Raw genomic sequence first — 11,311 nt, 5'->3', positions numbered from 1 at the left:
TGTGTGTTTCTGCCTGCATATGTCTGTCTGTTCGTCATTATGGGGCATATTGAGCGGTTGATTTCTTTTGCAAAGGTAGACCACATGTCCATTAGATAGTCATCGCTTTTTTTACAGCCAAGTACATACTATACAAAGGATCAATGTATAATGCCTACGGAACCCATCACTCCAATAAGTTATCAACTTTATTCACATTAAGATCAATTCAACGTATCCATCTGAATTGGAATTAGAAAGGAACGTCACACTACTACTAAATTGAACGAAAAATCATCTCAAATATATTTACTCTATGCTAGCACAAGCAATATGTCCAGAATAAATGATATAAGCACAAACATGCCTTCAAGGAGTAATAACACATATACAAAACAGCAATGGTATCGTATATCGGCACACGCTCCACATCAACCCAAAAGCAGTGCACCCACCCTACTAACCAGCCACTTACTAGATAGCTAGCTACATTACCTCAGTATATCTATCTGCTCATGGTACGATCTTAATCAAACGACGCCAGCGTCGCTTCCCCATTTACACCTCTATCACCTCCCTCTTCCACTCCCAATTCATCCTTATCGCTAAACGCAACACCAACAGGAGAAACAGCACCAGCAGCCGCCTTCCTTCCCTCATGCTCCATCCCCAGAATCTGCCATGCCCGACCCATCATGCCATGGCCCAACCCATGAGGGAAATTCGCCCCGTAAGCCGAGTTCCGCGGGACATGGCCACGAGTACGATTGCGGTCATGCTCACGAGCCTGTCGCTCTTTCTTAGCGGCCGCGACGCGGTCTTGTTCGCGCTCGTGGGAGATGATTTCGTCGCGCCATTCGGCCCAGCGGGAGAAGTTTTCGCGCTGGCGGAGGACTTGGTAGCGGAGTTTGGTTTTGGAGGGGCGCCAGCCTGTTCGCGTGGTGTTGTTGGAGGTGAGAGTGGTTTTGAGGTCGCAGACGTTGGAGTCCTTGGTGAGTTTGAGGAGGTGGGTGAAGACTTCTCTGCTTTCGTGGGCGGTGTGTTGGATTTTGTCGGCGGGAGGGTTTGTGAGTGTGGTTGTAGATGTGGAGGTGAGAGGGACGTCGAGCCAGGAGTAGAGGTCTGCTGAGCGTTGGACGGAGAAGGGGTCGAGCATGTTGGCGCGTCTGTTTTCTTCGCGCAGGTAGCGGACGGCGGCTTGGAGGCTTTCGACTTCGGCGCGGAGGGCTTCGTTCTCGCGCATGGTGGCGAGGGAGACGCCTGCGTCGACGGCAATGCCTTCTGTGGTGGTGGCGCCGGTGGTGCCGGAGATGCGTTTGACTTTGTCGAGGCGGGATTTGATTTCGTCTCGCTCGGCTTCGAGGGCTTCGAGGTCTTTGCGTTGCTTTTCGACGGTGGATGAGAGTTCGGTTTCTCGGGTGCGGATCTTTTCGAGCTCTGCTTCCAGGTCTTTCACCATTGATGCCTTTTTGCTGGCTTCGCGCATCCGGGACTCGACCAGCTCGACCTTGATGGCTTGCTCTTCGATAGCCTGGTCCTTAACGCCTAGGGCTGTGGATGCTTCGTGGATCTCGTTCTTCAGGCGACGGATCTCTTCGTCGGCGTCGGGGGAGATGGTCTTGTTGGACTTGAGCTCCGCAGATCGGACGGTCCATGGAGAGGGACGTCTCTCGAATTCGGTCGTGATTGATAGATCGGACGTGATGGAGTCGAGCTCCTCCAGGAGCCCGCCCAGGCTGCGAAGTCTGTTGCCAATGAGGAACATCGTATCGCTGCTCTCGCTTCCGGTTTCAGATGGATGAGCGTAGAGGGTGGAGATCTGAGACATGGTGTTCAATGCTTCTTCCAAAGATAGAGGCTCCGTACGGCTTTCATCAATGACGAGGAAGACAATGTTCTCTCCAAGCTGGCGAGTTAAATCAGACAAGTCTTTGGCAGCCTCTTCGGCCTGTTTGAAAGGGCCGACAACGTCCTGCGAAAGGGCAAGAGATCTCGAGCGAAGGTCCTCTAGAGAGCGGTTGATCTTTCCCATGGCAACCTTAAGGCCCCGGGCTTGGGACACTAGTCCTTCCATTTTATTGTACAGGAACGTGTGCTCCTCGCCGCCTCCTTCCGGCACCACAAGCTTCGACTGGAACAGCGACTTGAGACGTGAAATTGCGGAGGCTGCATGGTCGGTGTAGGCCTGAGCCAACATGGAACGCATGCACAGTTCGTCAGCAAATGTCTCCAAAGAGCTGGGAAGAAGAGTCTCGGCGAGATGGGACAAAAGTGCAATGGATCGCTGCAGCTCAACAGCACACTTCTTCATATTCACGTCGTTCTTTTTCAGAGCTTCTAACCAGAAGTTCAATGTGCGTTCAACCGGCTCCATCTCGAACAATGCTCCTTTGATACTCTCAAAGCCTTCTGCAGAACAATTCGTGATGTAGTTCACAAACCGGTCGCAGAGAGAAGCAATGTACAAGAGCTTCTCCATGACCTCGTGGGCGATGAAAAGATCTTCAAGGGGAGTAGATACAGAGGCCTGTTCGGAGACCTTCTCACGGAAAGTGTTGGTCATCAGGGTCGCCTTGAAGCTCACGCGTTTGAAGCGCAGAAGTGCGAGAACAGCATTTCGCTCACTCTCGTAGTATTCGGGAAGATACAGCTTTGTAATGGACAAATGCTGCGCCGCTTCCTCTGCTTCCATGCGGTTGAGCTCAATGTCGATTGTCTTTGTCTGCGCCTTCGAAACCGAGGCTTGAAGTTTAAGATTGAGGTCCATCATGGCCCGGGAGCGCGTAGAGAGATCAGTAGCCTCGGCTTCGGAAATCTGTTGGGATGCACGCATATCTTCCAAGTCACCCTGTAGGGTAGAGACAAGTTCTCGGAAGCGGACAAGAGTGTACTCTAGATCTTCAATGACTTCATCTTGCTGGGCAAGCCGGCGGGTCTGTTCGGTAAAGAGGCCGTCCTTGTAGTCGATTTCCTCCTGCAGCTGTTTCTCCGTCTCGATATGGTTGTATTCTAGTTCGTCGTTGATCTCCTTCAGAGCCTCCAGATCCTCAATGGCCGCTTTCAACTCATTGATGTCCTCCTGGTAACGCATGTTCTTGTCGGCAAGTTCCTCGATCATTTCCTCGGCTCCCAGGGCCGTTTCCAACTGCTGCTTGAGGTCTTCCACGTTATTTTCCGCCACGAGCAGCTTCTGCTTGGTCTTCTCATATTTAGACTTGATGGCCGTAAATTCCTCCAAATCCTGCTGGAGCTCCTTGACTTGATCCCTGAGTTCCGCTTCTTGCTGCTGGGTCATATCACGGAGCCGTAAGAGGGCCTCGCGAAGACGCTCGTTTGTCTTCTCCATCTGCAGCCATCCATGACTGGACTTCTCCTCGGGGCTCATGACCTGACCAAGTTCCTCGTTTTCTTCGCGCAGAACCTCAGCCTCCAGTTCAAGCTCTTCAACCCTCAACCTTAGAGTCTCGACCTCGTGCTTGAAAGCATCCGCAGTCTCTTCCGCCATTTCGCGGTCTAGAGTGGCCATTTCCATGAGCGAGTCATGTTCCGCCTGGAGTCTCTCAACTTCCTCGAGCCTTGCTTCTGACTCTTTCAGCTTCTTCCGAAGTTCGTTGATCTCAAGCTGCTGCGGCTGGTACTTCGCTTGCAGCTTTTGGATAATCCCTTCGAACTTGTCCCGTTCTGACTGAAGTTGTTCCAGTGTCTTCAGCTTCTCGCGGTCATCGGCCCGTTTCTTTTCCATGACCCGGAGCTTGGTTTTCAGCTCGTCCAGTTCCCTTGCTACAGCATTGCCGCTTAGCGACTGTCGATGTGACGAAGTCGGTTGGGCTCTTTGACTGGTAGTAGTTGTCCGCAAAGAGCTTGGTGTAGGCTTCGGGGCCTTGGGCGCCAGATCCGCGTCATCTGCAACTTCTTCTTCGACATCATGAGAGCTGATCTCCAATTCCTCAGACTGAGGACTTGCTACACTTTCTGCTTCTTCCGAGGCTTTGTTTGAGCCCGTTGGCCGCAGCACAGGACGCTTTGACAATCCGGACGGCGCCGATGCTGTACCCTGAACACTTGGTCTGCCTGCCCTACTTGCCGGAGCCGATATCGAAGGTCGTGATGCGCGAGTGGTCGCCGAGGGAGGAGGGGGTGGGCCCATAGACGTCTTGGAGCTGATGGATGTCCGAGCCTTAGGTGTCACCGCAGACGGCCGCGGTGTGCTGCTTGCAGAAGATCTGTTCGAAAGGGGGGTGGAGGCAGGTTTCGTCGGTGACTTCGTAGGAGACTATTGTGCGACCCGTGTTAGCTTCTAGGCATTACCATTGGCGTGCTAGAGGACCGGCACGATACCTTTGTTGACAAGCGTTGAGCGGCCCCTCTTAAAGCAGAGGTGGGACTCGAAGCTCCGGCGCTATGTCTCTTTGCAGTCGCAGACGACAGAGAAGTCGGTCTTTTGAGCCCGGAAGGCCCTGGAGTGACACCACTCTGAGCGCGACTTCGGCTGGCTGGCGTGGTGGTGGCATTCCCCTTAGCAGCGGCAGGCTTGGTCGGTCGAGCGGGCTGTTCAACAACTGCAGCGATGGCAGTGAGCCGAACGAACATGCCAAAGCCCGGTTCGCAGTCGAAGTATCTCTCCCCTTGAACTGAGCCATCGTTCTTGCCCGTGGGCTCGTCCAATTCCACGCCGATCCAGTCTCCCGCAGCGAATTGTGTCGAGCCAACAAACCGAACGGTGGCCTGCCGACCGTCGGTCAAAGTGACCACATGGCCCGGAGATAGGTCAGCCATATTGCAGCATTCAGGCCGATAGAAAGCCCCTGTGCAGGATTGTCCTGTTGTGGAAGAGGGGAGGGAAATGGGATGTTGTTGACTTGTTGACGGTGTCTGTCGGGGAAGCTCCCCCGTTCGGAGCCTCAGGACGCGACTCGTGCACGGCTGTTCATGCCTGAGGCACAAAGGCAGCACAGTAGCCCTACTCAGTCCAAGTCTATCCTCACCTTGGCTGGTCTGCTCTTTTTGGATAAGTTATTAATACATTGTGATTATGCGCTATTAAAAGGTCATATTCTCGTAGGCTACCAATTACACAATATGTGCTTCCAGGTGTTTATAAATATGTACCTATACCCAAGATAAAGAACCCGTCGAAATCAGAATGATAATATCGCTCATAGTCTTCGTGACATCTTGAAACACAAGAGGCCGTGTACATCTATAAGATCTATCTATTGCATGATGTGGTTAAATCTATACTTCCTGCTTGGACTTGAACAAGGCAGGAAAGCAGGTCCTGAGTTCCTCCAGGCTTCGTATCATAAACTGCGAGGCCGGCACGTGGGGGAGGGGTAACCCAGGCTCGACGAGATGAGCCACAGCCCAGCCCCGGTCGGCAGCATGAGTACAGTTCAGACCAGAGTCATCTTAAGATACTTGTTAGCACTTGCGTTGGACCTGCGCAGTGAACAGGGAACTGTGAGGGGCTACTCACCAACAAAGTAGCACTCTGATGTGCTGGAAGCTCCTGCCTCCTTTTCCGCCCTCTCATACATAGCCTGGCTGGGCTTGCAAACCAGCGGCAACTTGCCATAGTCACAGTATGTGATGCCCTCGAACATATCGTCCACCTGCAGCAATTTCACCACCCGCTTTGCATGGGTTACATAGGCGTTTGTGAGAAGCCACATTCGCACTTTGCTGCGGTCAATATCTTCGAGGAGCCGGCGCAGGTTGGGGTCCGGTTTGAGGATATCATCGAGGGGCAGCGCATCGTCCACTTCGCGATTGAACTCCAGGGGATCGATCTTGTGATGGCGCGTAAGACCTTCAATGGCGAGACCGTATTCCTTGTAGTACTTCATGTGGAGCATATGTGCGTCATCGGCATTCAGGGAGAGGTGTTTGATGAAGAATTGGTCTGGAATGGACAATCCTCGAGTCAGTGCAAGTGTATATAATATACTGCGATCGCGATAGCTCACTGATCAATTTCTGCATCTCATCGTGGATGTTGCACCCTTCACGGAGTAGTTGTGTCAGTCAATCCTGGAATCAATACCTCGGTTCGCGAATTCCCACCTCTGGAGTAAAGCTGCGAACACACTTCAGGTCAGTGACAAAGAGTACAATCAGAATATGAGGATTATGTCCACATACACAGTTGTCAATGTCAAAAAAGAAGACCGGACGAGGGTCTAGCGGCGCACTGGCCGGACTGCTGGTGGTGGCCATTGTCCTTCGGGGGTATGAAGGTATATTGTTGCGATGCGGAGACAAGAAATTCGGGCGGTGGCAGGTGAGAGTCCCGCGGAGGAATGGAGCAGTAGATGGGGCGCGATATGTTCTGGGAGCGAAAGGAATTCGCAAGAGGGAGCGCAGGGTTGAATGATTCATAGCAGACACTTTAATGCCACAGAGAGGGGGCATTACTGCGCAACGAGAGAACTAACCATGAATCAGAGTGACTCCTTCGGCGATGGCGGGAGCAGCCGGCGCGGCATTTCCAATCTCTTCCCGACCAAATTGGTTCTTTTGCTTTTCCTGCGTTGGCTTCACCGAACTCGCTGTCTGTCGGCTGACTTGGTGGACGGGCGCTTCTACCAGCAGTCTAGCTATTCTCTCATCAGGGATCATACAGACTGGCACATCCAATCAGGCCATGCATGAAATCGCTGTGAAGGAGCATCCAGCCGTGAACAGTGACTAGACCTCAAACTAGCGGTGCGGTGCCTTTGCAAGCTGGCGCCTCGACGGAGCTGGCCTCGCTTTTCCCTCTGCAAACCGCCCCCGTCCACGTCTTCCCGCACCTCATATCCTCACCCCCATCCATCCACCGACCTTCCCTCACATTTCCCTTCCTTTTCCCCCCATCCCTCCCTCGCTCACCCTTATTCACCCTCACTATTATCCACTCCTCTCTCTTGGCCACCCATCCTAGTCTTCCACCGCCAAGTCAAGTGAGGCAGTGAATTGGATTAAAAGTGCTACAGCCGAAAGAAAAAGCTGATGCAGGAAACCCAGTCGGTCTGTTGGTGACTGGTGTGACAAAACAGCTCCTCTCGGGCAACTTAAGTTTTTTTACTGTCGCTCCTCCGGGTATTATTTCTATTTTAGACCATGGCAACAGCCCAGATCTCGCCGGCTTCAGGTAGTAATATACCTAGCAGGCTGCCTGCAAGTGAGGAAATGCAGGAGTATGAAAAGATTCTGAAAATAAGTGACGATATCTTTTCTGGAACTCACCCTAGATTGAAGGTGCCCCAGCAGTTTGTGCGCAAGCCCGCCTCTCGAGTCCCCCCTGTCTCGACTCCCACCCAGGTAAAGACGGGTAACCAGCTCAAGTCTCCCCCGAAACCGCAGCTCCCTCCGTCCGCTCCGTTGGCACAGAGGCCGGCGACGTCGCAGGCTCCCAGTGCCGGAAGCGCTCCTTCCGGCGCGACCGGGCCGTCGCGTTTAGTCCCTAAGCCTGCCTCGGAGATTGATCCCATATTTCTGACCAAGTCAGATGACCTAGTCAGAGCTGAGATACAATTACAGCGGCAGCGGGTAGAGAGAGTGCTGCGGGAACAGTTGGAACAGAAAAGGCAGGAATCGAGGCAGAAGGCCTCTCTACAAGACACAAAACCAGACTTTGACGTTTCTGATGTGCTAGTGAAGGCCTTTGAGATGGTCAAACCGTCTCCGTCCGTGGAGGCACCTGGTGCTGGAGAGCCCAGTGACTCTTTTGACGAGAATTCGTTCTACTCCAGTAGAGCCCCCGACTCCCCCCAGCATGGCGAGCCGCAGAGGCAGTCTCCAGCTCCGCAGTCTAATTCTGAGGAGCTGGCTACGGAAGCTCCCGCAGAGAACTATTCAGATGAGTTGCAACGGCTTGAAGCCCTCAACAGAACTGGATCGGATCAGGATGTGCAAGATACTTACCCCGTGGCAGACCACCTAGTACCCTATGATCAAAGGCAGCCGCACCATGCTGAGGTGGACGTCGCCGCCCGCAAATATCCCGAACCCGACCAGCCGACCGATGCGTATGAAGAACCGGAGTATTCACCACCGGCTCCCGGGGTAGCACCGATGGAGAGGGAAGATAACTATGGGTCTCAGAGAGGTTATGCGAATGGGACCAAACGACGGGCGCCGGAAGATCGAGTGCCTGAGCGGAATCGTCTCTCGCGGGGAGGCGATGTAAGAATTGTGCGAAACCACATAACCTCACCTGCCGCTCCGCAGCCGTCCCGCGTCTCCCCGCTAGCCATCGCCAAGGTGCCCTCGGTCCATCAATTAAAAGAATCGCGTCCGGATTACGGTCCAGAGCGCCATGCTAGCCCTGAGGTTGCGGCTCAGCCATTGACGTCTAGGAAACGTAGGAGGTTGCATGATGACAGAGGTCGTCCATCGTATACCAGAGCGCAAGCAGCGCCCCATGTCGAAGAAGCATTCATCAAGGAGGAGCCCGTTTCACCTCCGCCATTCACAGACACCCAACACGCTTACCGGACCCGCCAGCCACAAGAAAGACCTGTGTACATTGACATTGCTTCCCCGCGCTATACGCCAGTATTAGAGCGGAGAGAAACACATATTAGGGATCCCGCCTATGAGTACGAGGTGTATGAGCCCCATGCTGAGCCTGGAATTCAGCGCACCCTTTCGAGACTCAGTGCTCGCCGGCCAGTCCGGGACGATCAAGACTTGCGCAGAGTTGCCAGCTTGCATCAGGCTCGGCAACCCGAGTATGCCCGTGAATATGTTGACCAAGCCAGTCCCCAATCCGTGCGGGCAGGGTCTTACGCTATCGTTGAGCGTCCGCCACCTGAAAGAATTCGGTACTATGATGAGCTGGCGCAGCCGCCGCCGACAAGACGCTATATTCCGGCTGGCGAATCGCCCAACTCACCCCGATTCCATGAGACTTACTATGAAGAGGAACCTGCACGGGTAATGGCACCACCACCGCGTCGGATAGTGGTTGACGAACATGGCAATCAGTACTATGAGACGGTGCCTGCTCCCAGGCTGCAGGCGATGCCTCCGCCCTCGACTCGGCTACCGAGAAGCGATGTCTACGACGACCGGACTCCATTGCGCCCGGCCAGTGTGCGGGCGGCATCTGTCCTCGAGGATCCGTATGCCGGTCGGCGATATGTGCAGGACATGCCGCCTCCGCCGACTGCCTATCGACGAGTCACCGACTACGCTCGTCCGGCTCCAAGCGAACGGCGAGCGTACGCCGGGGCTTTGGATGAACGAGAGCCGTTCCCACGTAGCGCCAGTGTGCAGGTGACTGAATATGGGACTCGCCGTCCCCCTTACCTGGACGAGGCTGAACTTCCCCGGGAGCGGATCGTCCGAATGCCGAGTGTGCGCCCGCCCACCAGCCGGTACGAGGAGCCGCCGATGATCCAGCGGGTCGAAAGCGTCCGGCCGAGCGGTCGAGACGTAAGCGTCTACATGGACGATGCTGTCCGGCAGCCCAGAGAATACATTGAGCGGCCTGTATATGTTGCTACACGACCAGTGCGGGACGAGCGCTACTACGAGGGGAGTAACCCCGCGGAGCGGGTCATCCTTGACGGAGGGAGGGACGTAGTCCACCGAGTACCTCAACGCTACTGAGGACGTATCATACTATAATGACCACGTGGACATGAAGATCCTGGCCCATAATGATTGATTGATTGATTGATTGATTGAGTGATCGTATTTGGTCCATTCGCCTCGGATATATCAAATGCCTTTGATTGATTGAACTATGTTTGTATCTAAAAAGCGTTTTGTGTTTTGGATGTACTAAGCATCCTGTACCATAGTATAGCAGCACACCACTATGATGCGGGGAGAGAGAGAGCATAGGAGAAGAACAAGGACAAATGAATAGCCGCATAATCTCTTGCATCAGAAATACCACTACAAATATGTTTAGAAATCGGGTGTCAAGTGACATGATAGATTCCACAACACACAATGGCTTCATCATCGCAAGACGGCTATGCAAATAGGTATCGACGGCGGACACGCAATATAAAGCAGGAATCATCAACCTTTCAAAGCCGCTATGCTGGCATATAAATAATCTCGACATCCAATATTGGAAGATAGTAGGCAGACAGAGACACTGCAGAATAGAACACAAGAGGGTAGGTAGGTAAGTTGTTGAACCTCCCTGACTTCTTGGGGTAGATAAGGAGACAGATAGGCCTGCGGTCAGTCAATTAGGGACAGAGAGAAAGGATAGTCCAACCATTCATTCGACCCTCAAGATGTACAATGGATCATTATTATTTCGTTGAACGTGGAAGTCAATGACTGAAGAGGAGAGGAGAGGAGACTCGATATGGTATGACTGGTGGTGTGTGGACAGTTGGTTAGTAGTTTGAAAGGGAGAAAGGGGATTAATTTGATGTTGTTGTGCATTCAGCGGTGTTTATATGCTGGGTTTAGTGACTGACCTATTCGAGAATATTCCAAGGATAGATTAGTTAAGTAACTAGGAGAGTTAGCTAAGAGTTTACTAAAGTATACGTTGTGCCGGTTCAAGTTAGTTAGTGGAACCCGCTCCCAGGTCATAGTTATGAGTATGTTCGCGAGCTTCAATTACTGGAATCGAGCAGGTGGCGGCCAAATCCCATCTCTTTCCTCTCTATATTTCGCATTGCGCGGCCGCATGCAACCTGGTCAGCTCCGAGGTATGCCGATAGGGCTTCCGTCTCGCCTCGCCCTGGAGATCGCGCTGAACCAGCCGCGCAAATAATCTCGGAGCGATATGCTTGATGTCGACTTTGAGGGGTTGCAAAGCCTCAGGCTGAGCTACAATCTCAGTTCCTGGCTCTGGCTCTGGCTCTCGCTCTGTCTTTGACTCAGACTGGGGTTCAGGCTCAGTCAACCAGAGATACGGCCGTGTCGTTTCACACGAGCGGAACGCCTCGTCATCCACATAGAGAAAAGCATCGCGTCGAAAGCCAGCAGGGATCTCATGATTTGAGAGCATTGCACTGAACCTACCGCGTAGTGCACTCGGGTCCATGCTGCTCCTGCCAAGGAACCTTCATCGCCAACCGAATATTTTTAATATCATCGTCGTTCAGCGCCTTGGCCGCCGCCAGTTCCACCTCTAGCCATCGCAGCTTAACCCTTTGCGCCACATTCCTAGCAGCCCGAATATTGCCCGATCTTCAGGAGAAAGGCGCGCCACCTCGGACAGGATATGGCCCGATTGTCCCTCGACTAATACGCCGGTCGTTAAGAGACTGGCTTCTTTATAGCTCAGGCCGAGGCTGCTGCTATTGATGGCTTTAGCGACTAACTCACCCATGGACAAGCCGCAGGCATTTCGACAGAGGGTGTCTTCCTC

General features: G+C 53.2%; 4 protein-coding genes across 4 annotated transcripts; 1 reads left to right on the top strand and 3 right to left on the bottom strand.

Moving 5' to 3' along the window:
* Positions 1-277: 277 nt before the first annotated feature.
* Positions 278-4,839, bottom strand: ASPBRDRAFT_145460 (putative dynactin). Its single transcript, XM_067619240.1, has 2 exons — positions 4,318-4,839; positions 278-4,252 (listed from the first exon to the last, which is right to left on the bottom strand). The coding sequence occupies exons 1-2, from the start codon at positions 4,753-4,755 to the stop codon at positions 506-508; spliced, it is 4,185 nt and encodes a 1,394-aa protein (XP_067483749.1). The 5' UTR covers positions 4,756-4,839; the 3' UTR covers positions 278-505.
* A 173-nt stretch (positions 4,840-5,012) lies between these two features.
* Positions 5,013-6,459, bottom strand: ASPBRDRAFT_38979 (putative pyrimidine 5'-nucleotidase). The gene is made up of 5 exons (XM_067624043.1): positions 6,121-6,459; positions 6,043-6,055; positions 5,946-5,981; positions 5,456-5,881; positions 5,013-5,387 (listed from the first exon to the last, which is right to left on the bottom strand). The coding sequence occupies exons 1-5, from the start codon at positions 6,388-6,390 to the stop codon at positions 5,215-5,217; spliced, it is 918 nt and encodes a 305-aa protein (XP_067483748.1). The 5' UTR covers positions 6,391-6,459; the 3' UTR covers positions 5,013-5,214.
* Positions 6,460-7,149: 690 nt separating this feature from the next.
* Positions 7,150-9,576, top strand: ASPBRDRAFT_115826 (uncharacterized protein; the record flags this gene model as incomplete). Its single annotated transcript, XM_067616928.1, has 1 exon — positions 7,150-9,576. One exon carries the CDS (start codon positions 7,150-7,152, stop codon positions 9,574-9,576), a length of 2,427 nt encoding a protein of 808 aa, XP_067483747.1.
* A 1,024-nt stretch (positions 9,577-10,600) lies between these two features.
* ASPBRDRAFT_26949 (uncharacterized protein) lies at positions 10,601-10,984 on the bottom strand (the record flags this gene model as incomplete). Its single annotated transcript, XM_067622316.1, has 1 exon — positions 10,601-10,984. One exon carries the CDS (start codon positions 10,982-10,984, stop codon positions 10,601-10,603), a length of 384 nt encoding a protein of 127 aa, XP_067483746.1.
* Positions 10,985-11,311: the final 327 nt, after the last annotated feature.

This window comes from Aspergillus brasiliensis, assembly GCF_001889945.1.
Source record: "Aspergillus brasiliensis CBS 101740 unplaced genomic scaffold ASPBRscaffold_2, whole genome shotgun sequence".
Classification (NCBI taxonomy): Eukaryota; Fungi; Ascomycota; class Eurotiomycetes; order Eurotiales; family Aspergillaceae; genus Aspergillus; species Aspergillus brasiliensis.
Note: the sequence above shows the minus strand (reverse complement) of the source record. Positions and strands in the feature narration are given on the sequence as shown.